Source organism: Trachurus japonicus, chromosome 20 (assembly GCF_045865225.1).
Source record: "Trachurus japonicus isolate A0001 chromosome 20, Traja_1.0".
In the NCBI taxonomy this organism is placed as follows: Eukaryota; Metazoa; Chordata; class Actinopteri; order Carangiformes; family Carangidae; genus Trachurus; species Trachurus japonicus.
In genome coordinates, this window is record NC_140926.1 from 8575517 (window position 1) to 8603178 (window position 27662).

At 42.7% G+C, this 27662-nt stretch overlaps 1 protein-coding gene across 12 annotated transcripts in view; it reads left to right on the top strand.

Annotated features, from left to right (window-relative positions):
* The window catches only part of ntng1a (netrin g1a), a 106833-nt gene that overhangs the window by 63833 nt on the left and 15338 nt on the right, over positions 1-27662 (top strand). For 7 of the 12 annotated variants that reach the window (XM_085762642.1, XM_085762635.1, XM_085762637.1 and 4 more), the window contains exons 4-6: positions 8918-9096; positions 22103-22129; positions 26838-26882. In XM_085762642.1, coding sequence (XP_085618768.1) covers positions 8918-9096; positions 22103-22129; positions 26838-26882 — 251 coding nt within the window. The remainder of the gene's footprint in view (positions 1-8917; positions 9097-22102; positions 22130-26837; positions 26883-27662) is intronic. The other 5 variants (XM_085762633.1, XM_085762632.1, XM_085762638.1 and 2 more) reach the window with 2 other exon arrangements.

Below are 27662 nucleotides of genomic sequence, written 5' to 3' on the forward strand. Positions count from 1 at the left end.
CAGTGTGCAGAGGTCAGTGGCAGATTACAGGCTTCTTATCCACGATCTCATTACACCACTTAGTACTTGTGTCTCAAATGAAGGTGATAACGACTTATCGATGCGCAAATGAAATGAACCCAAAAACTTGGACACATAACTACAAGAGTTCAGTTTGACCTGTAGTTGAAAGAGAGTAGTGATTAATTTTAGAGCACATTATCAAAAATACCAACAACGACAAAAAAAGAAAAAAGTTGGCCGCCCTCTTATGAGTCAGACGTCCCACTGAGTCTGCCATATCGGCATGGGTGACATGAGAAGAGAGCCTCAGTGAGTGAAGAAAACACCATATGGCAGCATTTCCCTCTCACAAGCTGAAGCAGATACAGCTATCCGAACAGAGCGTCGACAGCGTCATCGTACTGTTGCTGTTTGTTTAATTCACCACACACACACACACACACATACTGGGACAGCACAGCACTGACATGGTAAGATCCTAAACCTCCCCGAGCAACATATTTGATTGTGATCTGAAGACGACAGGGAGCGATGAATAAAAACGTCCTGATAAAGGGATCATTGAGTCATGAAAATCAATTCTGAGTGAGTTTTCTTTTGCCGAGGCCAACCAATGCAGGCGCTCATTATGTGTGGCCATCGGACGGTGCTCCAGCCTCGGAGCAGAGCAGACACACACAATAGAGCTGCGTCCGACAAAAGAGAGAAAGAATAACAATCACACAAAGGGAAAAAAAGTGCCGTATTGTATTTGCCAGACCTTTGCTCCTTTAGCAAGGTAATATAGCTTCACTGAAGCCCGATGACTCAGTGAGATGATGGTGACCGTGATGTTAGTGTGATAGTGATTAGTGAGTCTGGGCACAGTTCAATAGGTTTGACTCACTGACCTGACCACAAATCAGCAGCGGGGGCTGTGTAAATTTGTGTTGCTGCGGTTTTTATTTTATTTATTTATTTATTTCACTGACACTGGTGCAGCCAAGTTCATCTGAATGAAGCCACAATATTTCAGACCTCATCCTGAGCTGTTTAAAGTTTTTAATCCTCAGGAGTTCAGATGTGGTCGATTCACCGCCTGACATCAGCAGTTACTGGTATTAACACTGAAGACGTCTTAATAATAGAGTCCCATTCAAAATGACACTTTGTCAGTGACTGGTGGCAGGAAATTTGTAACGTTGAGAGTCAGTGCCAGGAATAAATAATATAAAACAAATGAAAACAATAAAATCTGAAGGGTTTTAGATTGAAGATTGGGCCAAGATGGAAAGAAAGAAGTAAATAGCAGTTTATAAATCATAGCAGGGAGGTGTTTTATGGTGTTTTGCATTCTTTATGCCATTTTAAGTGTCAGTACTTATGCACACATTTGCTTTTCGGCATATCTTCCCCTGTGTTTGTGTGTTGTGTGTTGTGTTTTGATTGGGAAGCCCTCTCCACTGTTTTTTGTAATTAAATAAATTCTTAAACATCGCTGTCAGCACTCTGCACAAAGGTCAGTGGTTTAATTAAGAAGTTTTCCTGGCAATACAAAAAAAAAAATTATTATTCTTACTTTGTGAGTCTTAAACTTTCTAAATAACTTGTTAATGGTCCCTGATTTGACGAGACTTGTCCTGCCTGTGTTGTGGTGCTGAAGGGACAGCTCCCTGACTCCCTCCTCTTTCTTTCCATCAATAACACCATTGACCTTGTTTCAGTAGTTAGTCTATGTACATACATCTCTATCTCTATCTAATATTTCTCTGTCTGCTCAGGAAAAGAACAACCACATGCTCCACATTTTACACCTGCTCCTCCCAGATGTTAAATAGCCCATATTACCAACGCTGCAGCAGACTGCAATAATAAATCAGTTTCAGTGACCATTTGTATAAATTTCCATTCCATCCTTCAATAAGTCCTCAAATTGAATATAGACAAACGCCGTCTGACTCCTCAGAGTCTGAAAACTGCCACGTTGTTACTATTTAGCTATAAATGCATTGTTTATCTTATGGCTTGTTGTTGTTGTTGCAGTATCTTTGTCTAGTTTCCAGTATGAAATACCATGTCTGTGTTTATCTTTCTGTTTAAAATGTGTGGCTGCTTTTCCAACACGTCACCTTCCAGCCAAGAACAACACAAGCTTTTGTGTATAATTTTGTGCAAAACTAACATGACTGGTCAAACGCTGTCGGACTCATTAGAGCTGCAAATCCTTAGTAATTCCACTCCATAAATACTGACCTGAAATGCACTTATAAGCAGCACTATTACAAAACCAACAAAACCTCTCTCACACACACACAAACCTATTTCTTCCTTATAAATCTGTCCTGATCTCTCTTCCACGCACACACACATACATACACCTGCCTGCACGCCCTCCCTCAAGCGATCCTTTACATCTCGTGGCGTTCTCATTAGTCACTGGGAGGCCATGCAGCCTCTCATTTAATTTAGTTGAAACGTTGCCCCCTCTGGTCTGTCTGTTTTCAACACAGCAGTGAACACCGCTGCCACGCTAATGACCCTCGCCCGCAGTTTTAGAGGGAAAGGAGATCACTAAGAGTTAACCCCTCTTGTGGCTGGGAAGCGGCCAGCGTTTTCTGTAATTACACCTGCACTTTGGGTCTATACTGGTTTCAGATTCTGGCCCCTGGTGGGCGTAGCCATGGGAAATGTCTGCTCCAGACGCTCGGATTGAGTAACAAGGGACGGCGTTGCCAAAGTTTAATGGCTGGTGACATTAGCAAGAGGCAACAACATAACAGAAGATGATTAAGGAGTAGGAAGGGGAGGGTTTTTATTATTATAATTATTATCATTTATTTATATTTAATCCTGTGTTCATTTTGTGCTGTTTTTCCACTGTCATGTAAAACGTGACACCCATATGAATCTACTTCTCTCTTTCTCTCTCTCCATATAAATATGAAACAGTGCGCTGGTGGAATGAATCGGCGATGCTGAGCAGGAAACAGATATTATTTGTCCAGAAAGGTCAGGTTATGAATGAGCTGCTGTAGATAAGGTGGAGGTTTGATGCTGCAACAGAACACATCGCCCTCTCTCTTTCACTCTCACACACAAAGGTCAAATACAGTCTAACCTCCGGCCGTCTCCAGACAAGCCTCCAACCCAAACTGATCAATGCTGCAGGATCTTTGGAGACTTATGTATTTCCTTTAAAGGCTCCAATCAGGGATGCTGTTTATGAAATGACAGGCTCAGTTTATGTTCACTCTCTCTCCACCTGAGCCCCGCCCTCCATCTGTATCACACCATCCTCCCAGCGGTGGAAGCTCTCTCTCACTCTCCTCCGCAGTGCATTTTCTGTCGCCAACAGTCTTTAGCTGAGAGCAGTATCAGTGAGGCCCAGCATGTCAATTCTATTGAACTGGCTTGGCATGTCAGAGGCAGTAAAGACCTCTTGATTGACTTCTGCTTGGATAGCATGTCCAACTCCATACATTAGTAATGCTGAGGATTCAATAGATGGATGGCCTGGATGGATTGATGCAGGCAGCCGCCACGTGTACCTCAGTGCAAAGCAACCGCAGAGGGACTGCAGCTCACGGGGGTCACCACAAAATCTGCTATAATATTATTATCTGTGCGATAAGTAGCCGTCGTTAGTTTTGCAAGATCTTATTGCACGAAACTGAAAAAAAGAACAATTTATCATCTCACCAACACTATCATTAAAATAAAAAAAATCTGAAGTGCTGCATTTTTTAAAGCTCGCTGCCACAGTTCAGCACCTGGGTCACTACTGTGTGTGCTACTCCGAGGCTTAATTGGCTACTTAATCATATCAATTTTCCAGTATGTACTTTTCTAATATGACCACAGTCAGACAGTGCAGCTAAGCAACGATGACTGTAGCCTCCGTACAGACTGAACTCCTCTGCATGAGACGATTTCTTCACATGTGTTGAATCATCGCCTTGAATCATCTCCTGAACTGACAACACACCTGACTGACATCTGGCGTCTCATATAGATTAAACCTTATATAAACTCACATCTGCCGAAGCCTGGGAAACGCTAAACATCTGTATATACTGAACCGGTCTGCAGTGTCTCTACATCCGCTCTCACTGTTAATGTATTTTCTCAGAGCAAACTAAGTGAAGCAAAACTTGACATTTAAGAGGAGGAATACAGACAATCTGCCTCCACTGCCCACTTCCCAGTGAGAGGAGCGAGGGGAGATGGGGAGAAGGATATAATTAGGGGGAGGTAGGTGGTGGAAGTGGTGGAGGTTTGGGGGGTGAGGCTCATCCCAGGAGAGCTGGTGCTGAGATCTCACTCACTCTCACTTCCCACAATGCACCGCAGACTGGGAGGAAAGAGTTAGAGGAGGCAATTAGCAGGCGGCGCGTTAGCAGAAGGGTTGATTTGTTTTAAACTAACACACACGGGCGGCAGCTGCAGGCGAGTCAGTGGGGAAGAGCCCAGAAGGGTATACCACTAAAGAAGAGTGTGTATCTGTGTATGTGTGTGTGTGTGTGTGTGTGGAACAAATATATTGTTCTTTACATTTCATTCTGTGCATGTGTGTTGTGCTATCATTCATTTACTGACAACAAAAAGCTGCACACATACACACACTTCATACACCTCAAGGCCTTTTTCATGCCACTCCTCTGTTTTATTTCATTTTCATCGCACATAATTAATCCAGTGTTCCCTGAACCTCCCCTCTGCCCGCCCCCCTCTGCAACCCCTGGTGTGTTTTTGTTCATTTACAGCAGACATTGGATAAAAAAAAGGAAGAAAAAAAAAGCAACGTTTATTAACCAACTGTTTGACCCAGTTGGCTCGCGTAAGAAAACACCTGGGCGTTAGATTGAAATTTAATTGCCGCTTCACTTAGTTAACCCACTTAAGGACCGTGTTGAGTGTAGTCTGCTCAATTTGTTGGGAACAGCAGCTTTGTGCAGTCGTACTGTAGATGATGTAGGCTTGGATTGCAGATAATTACTATTAATTAGCAACGGTTATATTTTGGCTTTGAAGCCACAATGAGCAAAATGGAGCGACGCCGCCGAGTAAACTTGGCTGAATGGAAGTTTGTCAACAGCGTCTGAAGCAATATAAGAGGAAAGGGGTTTTTTGTTTTTTTTTGTTTTTTTTACAAAAGCCGAAGCTTTATGTTGCCTTGTTTGTTTTTTTTCCTGTCGCTGGCATCATCAGTGGGAAGGCACAATATGTCGTCTGCACCCACGGTGTCAATCAGAATCCTATTACTGCAGAGGTCATAGACACAGTGCTCCAGGTAAGCTAAGTCTCGACGGGCTGCTCTGCTTGCATTTCCACCAGGATAAAGAAAAATAATAAATTTATACTGAGTGATATTGGCTGCCTCCAACATTTCAAGGAGAACTTTAAACTTTTGTCAGATATAAAAACATGTCTGCTCCTTTCTCTCAGACAAAATAGAATCTATACTTCAGACGAGGTTTTTTCCTCCTTTTTTTTTTTTTTGCCAGTCTAGCAATTTAAGCTCATAGCCTCATGGGTAATTTTCTGAATACATATCAGGACCTTTAGCTCACAAGCAGTGGCTGGCACACTCAATAATACCTTGAGCAATATCACCACCACAAAAACAAAGATGCCACAGCCCCATGAATATTTATGAGCAGCAGATAGAGGGGCAGAGTTAAAATGACAGACTAATAGGTGGATGGAGAAGAGAGATATGAAGCGAACGATACAAAGACTGATGGGAAGTCAGGAGGAGGCGACCCGCTGAGCAGGCCCAGTAGGAAATGAAGACACAATATAGCAGACACGGGGAACCCTGGAGGAAATCTGCTATTAAAATGCTGTTAAATACACGTTGGCTGGGCTCCTTCTGTGAGGCTCTTGTTGCCGGTGCAGCAGCAGCGAAGGCAGGCAGACTCCCCTGGTACCCACGTTCAGGAGCCACACATGCTGATTGGCAGCTCAGCAGCACCGGTGGGCACGAGCCCCCGCGGGCCGCGCTGGCGGTCTCCATCATTATGCCGACAGCGCTATCATTTCTGGACACTGATTAAAATGTTGGCAATGTTAAAAGAAGCTGAAGGTTAAACCACTAAGGGCTCCATGTGAAGTCATTTCACACCATAACCCACAACCGCTTCTTTCTCTCTTTCTCTCTCACACACACACACACACACACACACGCTAACAAGCCAGAGTGTATAACAGGGAAAGTAAGACAGCTCGTGGAACAGGTCTTTGTGGGACCTGATTCTAATCTCGCCTTGATTTCAGCTCCTCGTGGACGTCGACTCAACTGGAACCAATTTTTCCTCAATCAATCCCACTATGTCTCAGTGTCGACTGGATATTACCATGATAGTTGGAGCTGATTTAATCTAGTGCTTCTAAAGAATGTCACACTCAGGCACAAAGTGGACTCTCGGAGAGGCTCCAGAGGTGTGGCTGTGAAGTGGAGGAGAACGGCTGCTCTTATTTATTTATTTATTTCTTTATTTAAAAAAAGAAACAGAGATAAGGCGGCGTTTTGATGCTGCAGCCTCAGCATAACCAGCTGTGCAGGTGTTCCTACAGTGTACTTCATAATATAACAGCTTCACTATCATAAAAACCTCAGATTAGACATGACCAGGGAAATATAACAAATTATAGCATCAATAGTCAAATGTTGAAATAAATTAGATAAATGTGCATCAGTGTTCAACATTTGTAAAGATTCAATTAGCCTTTGAAGGCAGAAGAAACACTATAGTTTAAGTGGGTCTAATTACTGTTCATAACCTGTAGCTTCAACCTGATAATGAGATGCAGCAGAAAATGTGAAATACTAATTAATAACGTATCTGGCAAAATTTGAAACACTTCATACTTCCTGCAACTACATCAGACACATATGAGCTCTAACAATAATATAAGTGACGTGTTTAACCCCAATGAAAACGCAAAACGAAAGTAATTCCTTACATGATTAAACTGCTTTAGTGGCCACAACCAACATGAGAGAGTGCCTGCTGATGAATATTAATGACTAATTAATAAAGAGAGCTGTGGAAAAAAAACCCTCCTCACCCCTACTCCGCTTCATCCCTCCATCCCAGCACACTGATATCAACCATCCACTCAGTGAATCTAATGTAATCGCTGGATTTTAATGTGTAACTTTTTTTTTTTTTTACCCTACTTGTTACTCAAACAAGTCATTACATGGCTGTTAAGTGTTTCAGAGTGAAATCTATGGTTGGCTCTATTAAAAAAAGAGATTGAGATAAGAAATGTTTTGCAAATTGATTGTACAGCAATGAGAGACAAAAACTGGATCCAAAGTAAAAAAAAAAAAAAAAATAGTAAAAAACACAGCTTTTGAATTTGAGCTAAACAGCAAATAGTTTGATTATCAAGGTCAGGGAGCAGTGAGTGGTTTAAGATTGTGCTTTTCCTCCTAATGATTATATTAATTCGAGGATCAGGCTAAGCTGTGCAGGAGCAGAATGAACCGGGGGACAGAGGCCAGCTGTCACCGCGAGTGTCTCTCACTAAGACGTCAGCAAACACAACGCCACGGTCTATCTCTGTCATCTCCCCGCTCAACACTGCATCACTGTGCAGCGACGCCTTTTCACCTAACTCCCAGTCTCAAAAATTAGAAGAAAAACAAAATTCAAAAAAAAAAAAACATCTGAATGGAAGGATGCTTTCAGGCGAGCTTGAATAGTTTTGTCTGGCTCTCGGCATTTTTCCCAAAATAAACAAACACAGCCACAGCGCCATTAATCTATGATGAGTCATGCCGGTTGGAAGTCAGATTTCCAATCTGTATTTGAAGTTGCAGCCAGTGTTGGTGTTGGCGATGCGTCATGACTCACGGTGCGCTTTGGAAACAGTAAGGTTATCTGTGAGAATCAGGCGTCCTCGTGCTGGGAGTGTGTCGTATCACATCTCAAACAGTGAGTAATCCCAGCTCGGTTATTGTCTCAAACCCTCGAGTAAATAATAGTAAATAAAACCATTGAAATCCCAGTGATCTGTCAAGTCCCAAAGCTTTATCACAACCTTTCCTCGAATTCCCCCCCAAAAAAAGGTCTAACAATTCAAAGTTGTCTGTATTCCTGGGAGTGCGTTATGCTGCATGAGGACTATAAATTAATTGAACAGATAGATATCCCCTCAGCACTCATCGAGCCACTGCAGAAAATGAACTTGCTGAGTTTATTGTTAAATGAAGGTTCTGGTGAGGAGGATGTGAATGAGGATTTAGTGCACCTTAAGGGAGTCCCCTCCTTCCAGACTGAAAATATGCTTCATCTCGTATTAATTTGTCTTGGAGAACGTCGCCGTGCTGCTGCTGCTGCTGCTGCTGCTGCTGCTGCTGCTCCGTGCCGCCCTCTGGCTAACTGTGAGCTATTCTCTGAGAATCAGGCCCTGATGCCTTCATTCTCCCACTGCTTGTTCCACAATTTAACTTGGCTTGTTTTCATCAGCACCAACCCCACACCCTCCTCCTCCTCCTCCTCCTCCTCCTCCTCGCACCTCTTTGTCGAGCTCTCTTCCCTCGTCCATCAACTGTGGCCTTACTACAATTATGCATCCTCCAGTGGGACAATTAAATCCGAGCTACCTTCCCGAGCGTTGAGGGCAAAGACAGAGAGAAAAGGAGGAAAATAAAGATGTCAGATTTGTTCCTTCCTCCCTTTTCAACTCTGGTTCCTCTTGAAGCTGGAAGACGAGGGAGCAACAAGCCGCTCTGACTCTGCTCCAGTGCCACCGCTATAGTCAAGGACGCGCTGCCCTTCAGCCGCATTGTCCGACAGAATAAAAGCTGTCTGTTTTTTATTCAGTGCCAGAAAATTCTCTCATGTTGACGTGGTTGTCCTCTTTCAACCCCCCCCCCCTCCTACCCTTCCTACCCCTCCTTCCTTCCTTCCTTCTTTGACAGGTGCAAGTGCAACCTTCATGCCAACAGCTGTGTGTATGACAAAGACAAAGAGAAGTTGAGCTGCGAGTGTGAACACAACACCACTGGGCCTGACTGCGGCCGCTGTAAGAGGAATTACCAGGGGCGAACATGGAGCGCCGGCTCCTACCTGCCCATCCCCAAGGGCACGGCTAATATCTGTGAGTACACACACACACACATACATATACACACACGCTGGCTTATTACAAGGCTGGGTCAGAAAGAAAAGCAAGAATTAGTGTAGGTCTCGACATAAAATGCCAGGTCTTGACACAGTAATGGAGATTTCTTGTGAAATGTTTGACTCAACATAACAAAGGCACCTGAACAGACAAGTGATAAAGGCGAATCCCAATTAGCAGTATCCTATGTGTCATCTCTGAGAGTTCTGACAATCACCGCATTAATTGTGAGATACAGAGTTGTGAGGTTTTCAAAGCAACGTGAAGCAATTAACAACGTTTCAAAAAGATAAAAGGCACAGAGGCAAAGACGGGAGTTTAGCTTTTGTATTTTTTTTTCATATATAATATCCTGTGGAAACAAATGTGTCCAAATCCAAGACCAGAGTGTCATTTAGTGTCAAGACTTAGCCTAATAAAAACGGTTTGGAGCTGGAGCTGCTGAGAATTCACAGAAATTATGTCAATTTATGTGAAATATGGAGAAAATGAAAAACAGAATTGTGTTGGCAAGTTATTAGCAGCTATTCTGCAACTTGATATGCAAAAAAAGTGAGTTTTCAGTTGTTTCTTATAGAAGTATACAACAGAAGGTATAGTCGGCTTATTGTACCCATGAGTCCTCCAACATGTCAACACAGGTTTAAGTAAAAGCTGCTCCTTTATTCACTTTTCCTCTGTGTAGGAGCAAACTGAGTGTGTGTGTGTCTGTGTGTGTGTTGGGTTTCATTTGACGTTACTTTTCAATTTCAAGTTTTTATAACTTGGTTTCGACGGGGGAAGTGACTTGTCGACCTCCTGAAACAGGCTCAGACACATGAAACAGCAGCAACTGTCGCCGTAGCAGTAGCTGAGAGCAAGAATCCAGTAGGGATGGATAAACAAAGTGATTATTGTTCATGATTTTCAGTACTATTTTATAATGTTCTCCTGGTTTTGCAATCCTGGAGGTTTGTGGCTGCACTAATACAAATGTATTAAAAAAAACAGTGCAGAGCCGATGTTTTAGTCCTGTGCCGTTTCTAGCTCCAGTCCCAGTGTGAGGAGGAGGAGGAGGAAGGTACAAAGTGTGATGTGTGTTGAGGTTGGCATTGATATTAAATATGTTCCCAGTTGCTGTGAAACCCCTGAACTTCAGGCACGATTGACATAAAGCTGAGACGTGCTTCAGTGTTGTATCCAGTATTTTATTTCAAACTTAAAGGGATAGTTCAACATTTTGGCAGATTAGCCCATTGCCATAGTCCCTATAGTTTTAGGAGTAGGTTTGTTACTTTTATTTGTCGGTGCAAGCTATTTTTAGAATGGTGGAGCAGAACCGCAAGCTGCTAAAGGCTAAAGGGATTCGTGGAATCCAACAACTCCAAAACGCTCTGGTTGACAAGTTGTGACCTGCACATTCACCACGCTATGAGATAATAACGGAACATTACGAGACAGAGATGTTTTAGAGGTAAATTCATGCAAAACCGCTGATGTGCGGGGCAGTTTTTCAGCAAACAGTCTCTGCATAATTTCCATTATTATCTCATAGTGTGGTGAATGTGCAGGTCACAACTTGTCCACCAGAGCGTTTTGGAGTTGTTGGATTGTGTATTTGATGAGTTTGATGAGGGAAACCAAGAAATCCCATTAGCCTCCGTAGCGTAGCTCTGAGCAACTCGTGGCTCTGCTCCGCCGTTTTAAAAATAGCTTGCACCAACAATTAAAGCAGAAGGAAGTATACAAGAAGTTTTCTCCTCGGCTTACAGCAGAGCAGAGTGACTGACAGACACCAAACACTCTATGTAAGTGATTGCTGTCGGAAGATATAACTATTTAAGACTTATATTAACACAAACATTCCACTTACTTCTGCTTTAAAGGTAACAAACCTACTGCTAAGACTATAGGGATTATGGCAACGGGCCAATTTGCCAAATGTATAACTATCCCTTTAAATGTGCTCAAGTGCCAATAATTAGACAGTTCCATTCACTAGATAAGGCGACTCCATCATGGATCAAACAGGACATGACATGGGAACATGCGTACCACCCCCCTGTTTGACCTCGGGGTCTTTTCAGTGAAGGATGGGATGTTACACCTCATCACCACTGGGACGCTGTGGCCTATAATAATAAACCTACTCCATTACCTCCATGTTCACTTGTCATGTTCCATGTATGATCCATTCATTGCGACGAGCAGCAGACTGTTGATGCTGTAAACTAAATGTGCTGGAGTTCAGGACTAATGTTCTCCAGCTGCAGCAGCGATGCTAATGAAGGACACAACTGATTATTTGCTGCTGCTTCAGCTGAAGAAACTGGGCCAAGTGGTTTTTTAGTCTCACGTCTTGTGGTGGCGTTTAATGTCTCACAGTGACGTTGCATCATATACAGTAGTAAGGAATCAAGGCTTTTGTTGATGTGCGTCTATATTTGACAAGAGCCGTTCATATAAGAGGGTTTGTTCTACAATGGCATGAGGAAATAATTAATCCTCATGTTCATGTTTTCTAATCATTTTGTCTCCCATAATGCAGCTGCCGCCACTGCTGAATGTGTTGTGTTTGTTTCTGCAGTAGGATTCAAAGATCTGCAGTGTGAAGGTCTTCATTTTACTCTTAGTTTTTAGGAGAAATCCTAAAAAAATAGAGACTGTCCTCTGTAGCAAATGTAGGGACACTGTTCATGCTAATGATGAACACAAACTTCCTCATAGGCAGATGACTTTCAGATAGATTTTACAGCAACTTTGCACTCAAGAGGTTTCTGAATCTGATGCATTCGAGTGAATTTAGGAGAGGTTTAGGATAAGAATGAAAAATATTCCTGTATGACGCCCAGTGTCTGTGGTTGTGAATCATAAAGAACAGAGGAATGCTTTTCACAAGTGTTGTGAAATGATAACATCATGACATTTTACAATATAATATCCATATCCATGTTTTTCTTTAAAGTTTTCTCTATGGGCTGTTTGTTTTGTATTTGGAAACAGAACAGAAAACTCAACAGCTGCTTCCTGGGGAACGAACCAAACAAGGACACAGTGTCACACAGCCCTCCCAACATGTGCGGTAGTTCAGTGGCGCTGAAGTGAGGAGCTGAGCAATGATCCAAGTCTAATGCTTCATATGTAGACTTTGCGATACTTGTTAATGGTGACTCAGGGGCAGATAAGCTGGCAGTGAGTGAATGAATTAATGTATGAGTGGATGGATAGATAGAGCTTTCACTTGGAACATTAAAGCATCGACAGAGTCCCGTTGCCGGCCTGTGAGCCGTCCTTCCATACATCAGCTGAAACAGCAGAGCAACGAGCCAGTCTGAGTGTGCAGGCATTAATATAAAAGCCCCAGTTTCATCCCGTCCTGTCTCCTTATTGCATCCACTGTGATTTCTGCCTCTCTCAACGGTGCTCGAGGACTCTCGGCCACCGGCTGATGACTTATTCTCCCTCCCAGTGGATCAGCGTTATGAGACTTAGGCAGGGTTAGTGAAATGGCCATCCCCAGAGCCCAGATTGACAGCACATTATTAAAAAAGGTGAGACACGCACACACACATAGATGTGTTCATCCAGACCTGCACACACACACACATTCATACAGTAATGACACAATGGGACGCGCACACACAGTCCCTGCAGGTGATGAAAAACAGTCTTAGTATAAAGTGCATTATTATACTTTGTCTTGGAGGGAAAAAAATCCATAATGTAATAACACTGTGAAAAATCTATAGGAATTCAAGGCGATCCCTCCTGAATAGAAAAAAAAAAGTACACAAGGCTGACAGAAAAATGCACTTTTGTGCTGTTTTGTAATTTTCAAGCTCGTTCAACACCAATTCCAAAAGTCTCCTTCCCTCACAGTGTTTTTCCTCGAAACTCAGTGAGCATATGGCAGCTCCGCGGAGACAAATTTGTCAAAGATGAAAATTTAATTAAGATTTAATTTCTTTTTACTATGCCCATCAAGTCGTCTGATACGATAAGGAGATCGATGAATCATCATCTGGGGGGGGGGGTGTGGAGTAAGGCGGGATGATATGTCGTATTACAGTGGCGCATGCAGGAAGAAGAGAAGAATTTAAAAAGTGATATAGAAAGAAAAGGATGGCGGAGATAGAAGGAGGGGAAGTGGGCATCACTCTCTGCCACAGCTAACTCAGCCTTCTGGGGTGGCTCTGTCTCTCTCATTTTCTCTCCCTCCATCCATGTCTCTCACTCCCCCTCCCTCCCTCCCTCCCTCCTCCGTCTTCCAGCCTCACTCATTCTCGCCTCCTCCCCGCGTGCAGACAGACGGAGAGGGATCAGTTTGAGAATTAACCGTGGCAGTTCATTCCACTGTAGGGCTGAGGGATACTGGGGGTGATGCAGGCCAGCGGGGGGAGTGGGCCGAGCCGGGTGGCCTCTGAAAAGTTGATTTCAAATAGGAAAATGTATCCTGAATGTTATATTAGAAGGCAAAACCCCCAAATAAATTTTACACACATAACTGGATTTGGAGGATTTAACATTTTCACTCGTGTGTCTGCGTTGTTGTGTGTAACAGACACACATCTCCCGGTCTGTACTTCATCCACACAACATTGTGACACCACGGTGACGTTTACCTTTGACAATTCAGTTATAAAACGCCATTGTTTCATAATTTTATACTCTTTATGTGACATTTGGTCACAATTTGCATATGAAATCTTAAATTATGGCTAAAAACAGGTATTGTGAGGTCACATTGACCTGACCTGAACTTCAGTTCCATACTGAGTCCAAGTTAGCGTGAGACTAGCTTATCTTAGTTTAGTTTAGTTTAGTTTAACTTAACTTAGCATATCTTAGTTTAGCGTAGCTTATCTCAGTTTATTATTATCAAGTCAAGGTTGCTTCAACTTCACACATGTCACCTCAACTAAAGCAGCACAATCCACTGAATTTGAAGTTTTACTGGAATCACAGGAATGAAAATTTAAAGCTGTTTTTAAAGAGAGACCTTTTTTTCTTATCAATATGCATCTGTATCTAAGAACTCAGAATAACACAGTTGTACTGGGAGACATGTTCAGTGTTTATTGAAGAACATAAGAGCTGTATTTATTTTAAGCCCAATTTTATGCACCGTTCTGCTGCCAGAAATACTCTGCACTAATTATATGGTTGAAATAATCCCCAATAAATGCACTGTTTATTCCTGATTGAGTAATATTTACTGAGAGTGTCCAGCTGTTTTGAATATGGGCTTAAATATTTGCAGAATTTGTATAATTCAGCGTGTTTGGGTGATATCCCATTAGACTTTTAAAGCTTTTAGAAGTTTGTCATCATCGAGCAGAATATTAATTAGAACTTGCAAACAGTTTCTACCTTGTTTTGATGAACTGAAATGATATTTGGTTTTATCAGTCAGTGCACGTGCAAACGAGACACACGACTGTCCTCAGTCTGTCTCTGTCAAAATGATTAGAGATTAGAGAGGAGGAGGTGGTCGGATGAAATGAAGTCGACAAAATCTATCAACAAATCTGTCCAAATGAAAACACCAGGACCATGATTTGAAGCTGCTTGACATTTCAAATTATTATAAATAGTAATAAACTGGTCAAATGTAATGTTAATGTTACATATAATCGGGTTTTCAGACTAATGACAGCGTGAATCCGATGTATGTGAACTAAAATCCGTCTGCACATCATCAAAGCCCCAAATGATTTTGCATTTAGCATTTCATGTTTGTGCAAATGAAAGAATAAGACCACAAGCTTTCCTCATAACTTGTTTGCAGATAGTGACATGAGCAGGGACGATACAGGAAGTACGTGCTGTCGAAATCAGAAAATGCGACCTGATCTTTGTCTGAGGCACAGGAACAGAGAAACACAAGATGTTGGAGTTGGTAAAAAACACAGTTAATAACAGTTAAAATCCTGAAATCCTCTTTATCGAACACACTCATTAAATATTCACAGTGCTGGTGGAAAAGGAAAGTGAACCTCTGCATTTCAAACCAGCTCCTCCAGTAGCTGCTGATCAGACTTGGAGGAGGTTTGAACCATTGTTCCACAAAGGAGCAGAGGAGTTTGTCTTTGTAGTGTGATATTTTGCTGCTGCACTTCTATTTGACTGTTTTTGGAGCTGATATCCTGAGAGATCATTTTTTAAAAGAATATTTGAACAAATCATGTCACAGTGAAGCAGTTTTTTTTTCTTCGATACGACTGTTTTCAAGGAGAAAAGTCCTCATTTGTTCCGTTTGTATCTTGATAAGAGGAATAGATTTCCTTGTCAGGGCAGGATTAGGAAACACTTGTTCAGATTTAGCTGGAGCCAGCCTCCAGTTTATGGATCTCCTTTGATCAAAGCAGTGAAAGTCATGGACATGCAGTGGATTTCACTGTAATGATTCATCCGATGCCTGGAAAGAAGAAGATCCACATCAGCCCTCCTCCCGCCTCCCTGCATCTCCTCCATGATCCCAGATGAGCAGAAGAAGCACAGTCACATCAGGAGCAGGCCGTCACAATAACAACATGGATTATTTAACATGACAAACAAAATCCTTTCCCTTTTTTTCTGCTGTATTTCTTGTAATTAGTGCACGTTAATGCAAAGCTAGCAGATGCTGCAGCCTGATTATCAGTCCTCCAGTCCAACTGCCAGGTGCTGATCGTGGAATCGAGACCAAACACACACACACATAACACCTCACACTCATTTGCAGAGACACACATATACAAATTTAGATCTTTCGGGTTTTTTTTGAGTAATCTTCGCTCTTGCAGAGGAACTATACATATTTCAATGGCAGCACCAAATCCCAAAGGAACTGATAATACCACTGTGGAATAAATCTCATTCCTTTGTGAGTGAACAAACACAAGGAACCATCACTGCATATACTGTACATATACAGTATGAATATATATTCACATTTCCAGGATGTGTTACCTATATTATATTATATCAACAACAGATTCAGATTTAATTTGTATGATTTGCACAAACACACAGCAAACTGCCTTCAAAAACCAGTCTTTTTAACAATGTATTAAAGCCATTAAAAAGTTAAATGAGCCCAGAGTAGTTCATTACTAACTAATGCATCAGTGTAGGCACATTACTCTTCAGTCTGTTTTACTAATGAAGCGCTAATGCTGCACTAATGTAATCACATTACTGTTGTTACACTGGTGCAAATATCAAAACATACTTTATATTAACCAGCATTTCATTTGAGTGTCATTCTCCTTTAAATCTAACTACAGTGAGACTTTATTATAATCTCTCGTGTACACACATAAACACACTCTCTATGCACACATAGCTTCTCCTCCACCTTCACCCACTCATTTCTGCTTTTCTTTCTTTTCTCCACAGCTATTTGAATTTCCATTTTATCCCCACTCTCTTTCTCTTTTTTCTCTCTCAAAACTCATCGCCTGTCGTGTTTTGCATCCTCTCATTCTGCTGCTCCTTCTGCCCTCCTTCCACACCACCCTTTTTTACTCTTCTTCTTCTTCTTCCCTGCCTCCGCCTGTTTTCACTCCACCTCTTGATTTGTTTCATGCTCATGTTCTCTCTCTCTCTCTCTCTTTCCCACTCTTCCTCTGTCTTCCTCTCTCCCCCACAACACCCCCAACCACCCCAGAGACCAAGCTTGTTTACTCTGTCTTTTCCACATCTCAGCTCTGTGCGGCTGTGACGGTAATCTTTCTTTCAAATATTTGTTTCTTCCATCTCCAGATTTTTTTCTCCCCTCCCTCCTTCGCTCCCTCCCTCCCTCGCTCCCTCTCTCCCCCTATCGCTGCCACCACCACCACCGACGTTACACCTCATTCCATCTCTGAAACCTTAAACTGTGCTCCTTCCAACTTGCTCCTGGGCACTTTAAGACTTGCCACCTTCAATTCAGATCTACACATTAAGAGCGAACAAGCGAGCCGGCCACTCTGGCAAGGCGAGCCGTAATTTTACTCCTGAGGAATTCAATCAAGTTGCGTGCTGTGTGCTTGGTTTTGGCAGCCTTTTCCGCTGCTAACCAGTTAGCAATGCCTGTCACCACCATCACAGGGGCTCTGTATAGCCAAAGAGCTCCAGATGATGATGGATTGCTATAAAATGATGGCAGCCAAGGGAAAGTAATTACCAACTTTGCTTGCTGGGGAAATTCAGCAGATAAGCTCCTTTTTTTCCGGAGTCGCCCAGGTAGCGCCGAGGCAAACAGGTGAGACACATGGAAGGTCAGAGCTGAATGGATACTGACAGACACAATTGTAATGATGCCCACATCTCTCCATCTCTGTCACACACACACACACATACACAAACAAACAGCAGAGCGTGCTCTTGACAGTAGAATCTAGGAACCATATGGCACTTTCATCCGCTCTTTCCGTACATGTGTGAATAAATGACAGATGAGCTAGTGCCGAGAGGAAATGGGATGTACGCCAAAAGAGGCAAAGCCCACAGATCCATGGGAGAACTTTTCATTATGGTTCTCTAATAATCCATTCAAAGTAACGGTCCTGGATGGTTGATGCCGTAACTGGATCTGGACCAGTGGAGTATGAGCGTCGAGCAGTGGGACTTGTAACCGTGCTGCTCTGTGAAGTGACATTTATTGTAAATCCATTGATGCCCCATATGACTCAGGCTCTCTACTGTATTTTAATGCCCACGTTTGTGTGTGTGTGTTGGTGTTTGTCGCATGTGCTGATCCCGTGGATCATGTTCGGTGAATCGCACACACACACACACCCCCCACCCCTCTTTCTGATATCATGTTCAGCAGCCAGCGGCTCGCATGATCCCCTGCACAACTCATAAAAATCAATAGAGCACACCGTCAAACACAAAGCGGCTCCTAATGCTCTTCCTGTGCGATAGGACAGAATTAGATTGCAGCCGTGCTTGGTAATGGCGGGGGCCAGCCAGGTGAAGGAGATTGGAAATGACGCTGATTGAAAATTAATCGAATGACCCGACATGGGATCCTAGACATCTGCTCGAACCCCACAGGTTGTTCATAGAGCGGCAAATAATTACCCTGACAGGCCATTGGTGTTCCAGAGCATGACCCGGAAGATAAGGTTGTTTGGCCCCCGAACTCAACAGAGTGACAGCGAGTAATTTGTCAAACGAGTGGTCACTTTGATTTACGCCTAATTTGTTTGTTTGAAACATCATTTATTTCGCAAGCGTGTTATATTTACACGATTTAAAGAAGGGACACGCATCTATTTTACAATGTGTAATTACAGAAAGTAGATTTATTGTCACAAACATTATCTTACTGAAGTGTGACAGGTTCAACACACTCCTCCAGTACATGAGTAGGACCGGTGAGTCCCTACAGTAACCATGTGCAGACGAAACCATGTGTGAACATATTTCATCCTGACGAATATTCTCTCTGCTCAAACTGTGAACTTACAGCACCGTAATAACAGAAGCAAGTCACCTCTCCTACTCTCTGGTTTTATATTTATATCCCTCTTCAGTTAATGTAGTGGGTCCCTTGCTAATCTTCCAGACTAGATGTAGATAGTGCCAGTGTATTATTGCTCTGTCAGCTACTTAACTAGGCCCTTTTTAGCACTGCATTACAGCTCTGTCTTTTTCTTTTTTCTTTTTTTACTTTCAGTCTTTATATATATATATATATATATATATATATATAGTTACAGAGCTAAAACACTTTCAACTTTGTGAATTACTGCAGGACCTTTGTAAATGTATGTTTGGCTCAGCGGCGTACGTGTGAATAGAGTTTGTAATGCATGTGAAAGCGGATGATAATGGTGTCTGTATCTGCAGCAATAATGCAGATTGAGCCTTTTTAATGGAGAAATGGTAATAACCAGAGCCAGGTGCGATAAGGAAAAAATGAAACGTAACCCTGTTTAACCTGGTGCGTTTCCACTATTTCAACAGTACTGGAGAAATGACATTTAAGATAAAGACTAACTTACAGTGTGTTTCATTTCCTCAGGGTTTGTTGGCTGCAGGGAAACCAAAGATAGAGCAACTAACTTAACTTGACCCTAAACTCTTTACAGCATCCTGGTTGAGAAAAAAGGCCTTTTTTAAAATTGCAACCTCTGTAAATTGAGGGATTTTTATTATCATGGAAGCAACCTGAACATTTGTACCAACTGCATTTAAGCAGATTCACCACCTATTACACCTTTTCTCTTGTGTTTTTGCTTTAGAAAGGTTAAAAAAAAGACACCAGCTACAATTTCTTACTATGAACACACACAGCTCTTCACTGCAGTTGCTACGATTAGATATGTAATTTTTAGTGGGAGGTGTTTCACAGGTTGTCAGTCACATAATCCTCACTGTGCCTCTGTATCAGTTTTGTGACACCAGCGCTGCCAAATCTGACTGTACTGGGTGATTAAGGTGATTGTGATTCAAACTGTCCTTGTCCTCGTCCTTCCTGTCTCCTGGTTAGCATCTGCTCGGCCCCTTGAGGTTTGACATCCATTACGCTGTGGCTCCGTGTGTCAGCACAGCCTCCTGTACTTCACAGCTCTCAGACAGGTCACAGATTTGGCTCCTAAACACGGCTGGCAGGCAGAGATCAGAGGAACGGTGATTGAATGACAGCGGTTTGATCAAACCCCACGTACACAAACAACACACGCACACGCATATACACACAAGCAGGCACAAACACTCGGGATATCCTCATGTTTCCCCTGAGTGCTTGGAGATATTTCATGACGGCTCCATTAGATAAAAGGGCCCCCACCAAAAAAATCCTGCACAGATGCCGGCTCGCCTCCTCGGCTTCCTCCGCCGTAGGTTGGTGGCGAGCGGATGACGAGAGAGATGTGAGCCAGAGAGAGAGCTGCTTTTTATTTCATTTCTTCTGCAGTTTTTATGTGGGCGCGTTTCTCCTGCCCAGCATGCTTCCCCCTCCCATGGTGAGGGGGCTTGTTTGTTTTTGTGGGCAGGCTGCCTTATTGAGGGCAGGAGGTACTGTATAGTGGATGGGGCGTGAGGGCCTCTGTTCAAACAGATGATTTGAAAAAAATCCTCTGACCAAAAAAAGAAAAAAATTAAAAACCTTAAAGGGATAGTTCACCCAAAATTGAAATTTCACTCATTATCTACAGTACTCACCCTCATGTCGACTAAGGGCTGGGAGAAGTTTCAGAGTCCTCCGTGGCTTCTCTGAGTTACAGGGGGTCTCGGCGTAGCAGTGCATGTCCATATAACGGTTGCAAATGGATACCAACTGTCTTCGTAACAAAAAGACACACCAAAAAACATCCAAATACCTCCATGCTGCTCGTGTGTAATGTCCGTCTTGTATTGAAGCCCCGAAATGCGAAATTGTCCTGAAAAAAATTAAATAAGTCTATACGAACCGGAAAGAGGAGCTTCCGCTACAAAACAAGCTTGAAATATAGACTTATTTAATTTTTTTTCGGGACAGTTTCGCATTTCGGGGCTTCAATACAAGACGGGCATTACATACGAGCAGCATGGAGGTATTTGGATGTTTTTTGGTGTGTCTTTTTGTCACGAAGACAGTTGGTATCCATTTGCAACTGTTATATGGACATGCACTGCTATGCCGAGACCCCCTGTAACTCAGAGAAGCCACGGAGGACTCTGAAACTTCTCCCAGCCCTTAGTCGACATGAGGGTGAGTAGATAATGTGAAATTTCAATTTTGGGTGACTATCCCTTTAACCAAAAATATGTCTTTACGTGCAGATTCAAAGTGAGAAAAAAAAACAGAGTCTGAGCTTCTTAGAGTGAGACCGTCGTATTGACACAGCTAATTAAAAACCCAAACCAAGATGTAACGTTGGTGGTTGGATCAGATGGTTGAAGTGATTTGGTGCAAGAAGACCTGTGAACATCTCAGTCTCGTCCGTCTTCTCCAAACCAGCCAGCCAGCCAGCGTCCTGGTGCGGGAGAGATCTGGTCACCATGGGGATGAGACAGACTGTATTATCTGCTCAGTGGCTGTCTGGCACGAGGGATTGCTTGATGGAGGGACAGACAGGCAGGCAGGCAGGCAGCAGGATAAAACATGTCCTCCTTTGGCGTCAGAGGCAGAGTTTTCCATCTACGATGCCATTTGATATGTCGTACGAGCGTGTGTGTGTGTGTGTGTGTGTGTGTGTGTGTGTCTGTTTGTGCATGAGAATTTTTGCCTCATGTGTCATTGGCAACACATATTTTAAAGGATGATGTTGCTGAGCCTCTTAAAGCAGAATACAACTTTGAAACTTTGAAATAACTCAAATATCACGGTGAGCCCAGAATTAGTTTTTCCAGTGACGTTTTGGACATTTTGTACCCTTTGCTGTCTGGAGCAGGCAGCAGTGACCTTTTCTGGCACCGCTAACAGCAGGGACATCAAAGCAGAAATAATGGAGCAAACCACAAGAAACCAAACAAGTGTGAAGCTAAACATGCAGCAGACAGCAGCTTTGAAAATCATGGTGAACACACAGGTCACTGTGGTGGTGACTCAGTACAGTATGGCAGGGAGAAATGCTGCAGCTGTTTAAACCTTCTAACACTTCAAAAACTCAAAATCTTTCCAAGAATATTTGTCTTATTTCTTGTCAAAATGTCTCATTTCTAGTCAAAACTAATCGCTTTCCACTTAAAATAAGACTCATCACCTAAAAATTTACTTGTTTTCAGATAATTGTCACTTGTTTCAAACTAATTTTCACTTCAAAATCTGCCAGTGAAAGCAAGTTTTTTGTGCTTAAGGAAGAAGAACTTGCACCATTATCAGATTCTTCTATATTTCAAGTGAAAATATGCTTGAAAGAAGTAAAAAGTGTCTAAAAACAAGCTACTTTTTAATGTGATGATCTTATTTTAAGAATTAGATTTGTTTTGACTAGAAATGACATTTTGACTATAAGACAAATATTCTTGGTAAGATTTTGAGTTTTTGCAGTGAACTCAGTCACATGCCTTGATTTAAGTTGTTCTTTCTCTTCCTCTCTTGCAGGTGTTCCTAATAACATTGGTCCAGTTAGTAAGTAAACTGCTACAAATAACTCTATGAATGCTTTATGCTTTGCTTTGCCTTATTGTGTCACTGTTCACCATGCATCCCCCCCCTGAACTTGGTGCCAAGTGTTCATTTCTGATTTCGATCTTCCTGCGAAGAATCGCTGAAAAAAAGAAAGTTGTTGACAAACATTTATTTTCTTTTTTGGGATGGGGGTTATGGAGTAGCTGGAGGGGGTGGGGGGGCCTGTATTGTCATGATGTGGGCATATTAATTTACTTTATCCAGATTCAACTCAACCAGATAACACTTGCCTGGCTCTGCATGCTGAATGTCATTTGTTTTTTTTTCTCCCCCTTTCTCCTATGCATTATAAATAAATGGCATCTAGACTTTATTAAACTGCCAAGACCTCTCTGCCAGTATAATGTCACAGGAGGTCATTTTAATATAAGCCGCGAGCGCCTGGGCTGGTATTATCTTCGTCAACCAGTAGCCCCTCAGGAGGAAGGAGGAAGAAGAGAGGTGCCTTGACTCAGGTTACCGCTGCCTGGAAGCCTGTGTGATGCAGGAACCATAGGGCTGTATTGAACAAGTCAAAGTGCATTCACAGCCCGGCTCAATTCTCCTTAATCATTTCTCTCATTGCCCTGTTCTTAGCGAGTCTCCTCTGTTCCCAGGGCAGCGCATCGATCAGCAGAGCCGCCCCCTCCCTACCCAAACATAGACGGGCTGGTTAAAGAGACATGTGAGTTTAGCAGAGACGGTGATTAACACACCTGTTAAGTAACGATAAACACCAAAGACGTGTGTTGTTGCAGTTGCTGCCTCACATGCTCAGGTCACTGGCCAAAGTTTAGCAGAAAGCTGGTTTTGTTTTTATGAGACGAATCATGTAAAGATAATTATGATATCGTCTCTACTGTAAATCCAATTTTCAAGTTCATTACCATTTAAAGGGATAGTTCAACATTTTCCACAAGCTGCTCAGAGCTACGCTACGGAGGCTAATGGGATTTCTTGGTTTCCCTCATCAAACTCATCAAATACACAACCCAACAACTCCATAATGCTCTGGTGGACAAGTTGTGACCTGCACATTCACCATGCTATGAGATAATAACAGAACGTTAACGAGACAGTTGTTGTTATCGAGGTAAATTCATGCAAAACCGCTGATGCGCGTTCCTGTCGGGGGCAGTTTTTCAACAAGCAGTCTCTGCATTTACCTCTAAAACAACTCTGTCTCGTAACGTTACGTAATTATCTCATAGCGTGGTGAATGTGCAGGTCACAACTTGTCCACCAGAGCGTTTTGGAGTTGTTGGATTGTGTATTTGATGAGTTTGATGAGGGAAACCAAGAAATCCCATGAGCCTCTGTAGCGTAGCTTGGAGCAGCTCGCGGCTCTGCTCCGCCGTTCTAAAAACAGCTTGCTCCGACAATTAAAGGTAACGAACCTACTGCTATAGGGATTATGGCAATGGGCCGATTTGCCAAAATGTTGAACTATCCCTTTAACTTAAATTTATAGTTCGGTATTTAGAGACATGCACTCTAGCTGAGAGTTTGATGAGAGGACTGAAAACCACTCTCTCATGTCTCTGTTAAAGATGAGGCTGAACCAGATGACTCTTAGCTTAGCATACACACATATATAAAACGCTTTTGTATGCTTCATGAACCCCTGAACACATTTGTACAATACATTCACCCTGGACTAGAGGAGCCACGGATCGAACCATCGACCCTCTGATTAGTTATTAGTGCACATGATTGCCTGTGCCACCGCCTGTCAGCATATCCATAACTCATTAATTAACACATAATGTCTTGTTTATTTAACAAGAAGCGAAGAAGCAAAGTGTAAAAAAAAGACACACTATCTGTTCAGCTTCATATTTAACCTGCTGATATCGATTTCCCCAAACTATTCCTCAGCTCTGTTGCATTTGTGTGCTCTGTGTGATTTTCATATTTTCAAAATACTCCTATGTCCTTGTCAGGTTTTTTTTTTTTTTTTTTTTTCACCGAGGGACACATGCAAATCACACACACACTTGTCTTGTTTTCATCGTTTAAGGGGCTAAGATGTCCGCTGGGCAAGTTTCCCAAAATTGTGCTGTGAGAGACGACGTAGGGTGGAAACAGATTGTTCCCAGGTGGTTTTTAATCAGGCTTTAGAGCGGTGGCTTACACAGGAAGTGAACACTGGTTGTAAAGTCTGATGCTATGTCATGAATCAGAAATGGACATGTGGCCAAGAAAGACAAAACCATCCTCCCCCCCCCCCTCTGCTAATCTCCCCCCACCACCTCCTCACACCGTAGACTCATGCTTTAAGCCCATGCATGGCCGGGCTGGAGCATAATGTGTGTGTGTGTGTGCGCGTGTGTGCGTGTGCGTGCATGCTCTTCATACATGCTGTATATATACAAGCATACATATTCACATCAGTCCTCCTCGTCCCATCCAAATGCCAGGCCAGACCATGTCCAACGGCTGTCCTCAAATCCTTTGCGGGGAGAGTGTGCATGCAGATAAGTGGTGTGTGTGAGTGTGTGTGTGTGTATTGAGTGGGGGGGGTTGGTTTGGGGGGTGGGGGGTGACGTAGAAAGGACACTCTGACAAACCAAAGTCTTCACTCCTCATCCAGATTGGCCCACAGGGATTTAGAGTTCTCACGAGCGGCTGTCTCGTCACAGCAGCCTCTCACACTAAAAACTAAACACCGACTGCTTTTTTAAGGCTCTTCAGCCGAGGATGAGGATGTTTGCAGTGCACAAACACAAACCACGTTTATGTGTGCGTTACTAAAAAAAAGAAAACAAAAGTGCCAATAATGTGGACAAAACGAAGGTTAAAACGTCCTTGAGCTTGTTAGAAAGAAGACTTGTGAGCAGAGAAGAGAAAGCGCTGCACTTTTCATGTTGTTGTTTGAAGGTAATTGAATTCCTTATTGACTTTTCTCAATTCTATTTCAAGTTTATTAAGCCAGGCAGAATTGCCTAATGCGGACCATTAAAGTGAAATTAATATTTTTCAAAAAAAACAAAACAATTCTGGCTCTGCAAGATTGCATTTCATTATGCGTATGGCATTGATTAAAATCCGTCACCACTCATTTAGCTCGCCTTACCTGAATATTCCCCATAACAAAATAATTAATGGAACCCAGATGTGTATTACATCCAATCAATTGCGAACATAGAATAATTAAAAAATGAACGCACTTTACCAATTAGACTTTATAGATCCAGACAGAGCAGTTTTGCCTGTGTGTGTTTTCTTTGGGGGGTTTTTTTTCTTTCAGAAAACACATATGTTGTGTTGTCGTCACAGATTGCTCATGTCCTCCTGAGTCAGTTTTGTTTAAGTAAACCAGCTGCTCAGCAGAGAAATAAAACACAATCTGCACCACAGATATGAAAAATGAAAATGATTCACAAGTGTGAGTGGTGATGTGGTGCGCCCTGGTTCTCCGGCTCTTTATTTGTTAATGTGTCATTTTCAAAGAGCCTCTCATCATGTGACTCAGGTGACTTTAACCCACTGCACATGTCACAGGCATCACCGATGCCAGGATCCCCAGACAGGATCAAGTGTGGCACTGTTTTTATTTATTTAATTTTTTTTAGGGAGATAAAAAGAAAAGAGAGAGGAGACACTGCATGTTCGTCTTTTGTTAAAGCAGCTTTTAAATCAGTGTCTGGTAACGTTAGGTGGGTTTAAATGTGAAAGTCACACTGTGCAGACACGCTAAGCTCAAAGCTAATATATTATTCAATTCTGATGCAAAGCAGAAAGAAAGAAAAGAAAAGGTTTGAAACAATTCCTCTGTTTCTATAATCATCCAGCCGCCGTGAGCAGCAGCCGTCGTCAGGATAATAGGCCTCTCGCCAAGACACCACTGGACGTTAATTACCCAAGATTGCATGATTCATGGAGTCAATAGCGAAAGGACAGAAAGATCAAGTGAAGAGATGAAGGGGCACGATGAGGAAACTTATCCGTATTCCTCCCTTTGCTTGAGTCCTCTCCATTTCCAACCACAAAGTATTTCCCTGACACGGAAATACCGACTTGTATGTAATTATGAGGTTATGCTACCCACAGCAGTCCGTCATTCCAAGTCCCAACACCTGCCATTATTTATTCATTGTTATTCCTCCACCAGAAATACACTGTAATTAGATATTGATTGCATAGTCGATGTGATGAATTAAACAAAATGCCCCCTAACGACTTAATTTGCTATACATAGTTTAGACTCGCTTGCATAAGTCATGACTTAAATAATAAGTTTAAGAGGGTTTTATCTTTTTTTTTTATCTTTTTCTTCAGTTTTTCACTCATCATTGTCATCGCCATGAACGAACACATACTTACACGGCGGATTACATATGAATTACATACAACGTCTCTCCAATGTCCTTCTATTGGGTCCTTGGATGCATTCTCTTTGCTCGTCCATGTCAGCCCCGCCCCATTGTATTTGCTGTTATCTGATTTACTGATTTGAGTCATGCTGGACATGTCCGTGTCTCCAGTTGTGTGTTTCCACTTGCCACCACGTAGTCCCCCCACCCCCACCCCCCCCCCACTGCACCACCACCACACCCCCAAACCCCCCGCCCTCCTCCTCCCCCCCCCCACCTCTAGACTGATCTGTAACTCAGTGCATCACACAAGTGCACATGAATAACTGCTGGTTTCTCTCAATTGCACGCAGTTCGGCCGAATGTGTCATCCCTAGGTGTCGCTAACCGAAAAGAAGGTAGGCATCTAAGATTATGCAACAACTGTTTTTGTTGAGTAGTTCTTTGCTGAGTATTTGTTGGTAGCATCTCCCCCCCCACTCCCTTGGTTATTTTTTTTCTGACAGACCTGCTCGTGTTGCTCATGATAAAAAAAAAAAAAAAGGGCTCTGGCTCTTTCTTGTGTATTCGTGTGGCACTCATGTTGCCACATGCTGCAGTGCCGCGCATTATCTTCTCCAACGTTCAATGTGCACTGTACATTTATGCCCACACACTTGATTTTAGTGCGAGAGCTTCTCAGACCCATCAGGAAGGAAAATCAGCAGGTTTCACGGTGGTGTTATGCAGATTGATGCTACTGTAGGTTAGCTCAATCCACCCTGCACGTGTGATGTGCAGCCACCTCTCAAACAACTAGCTCGCAACCACTCGGCTCTGTGTTTCCATGACTGCAGCCATGTGCACACAGTTGTATGTGTCAGGGGCTTATGTCACAAATGCAATGGCAGAGGCTGAGCCTATTATTTCTTTTTCCCCACTGTTTGTTTTATGACCGGAAAGGAATTGAGGGATTGATGTGTTCACTGCGAGCCCGTTTCCTTACCCACGCTCCTGTGCACAAATTTATAGGGTGAAATTTCTTGGCTGGCCTCCACCGAGGTGGAGAGCAGTTTATCAGGGGACAGTTTCTGTCTGGGGAAACACGCAGTGGCTTTTGAATTATATAAAGCACTTGTTAATGAAATGAAGCATAAACGAGGAACCATAATATTTGAATTGTTCGGCTTCTGAGGCGT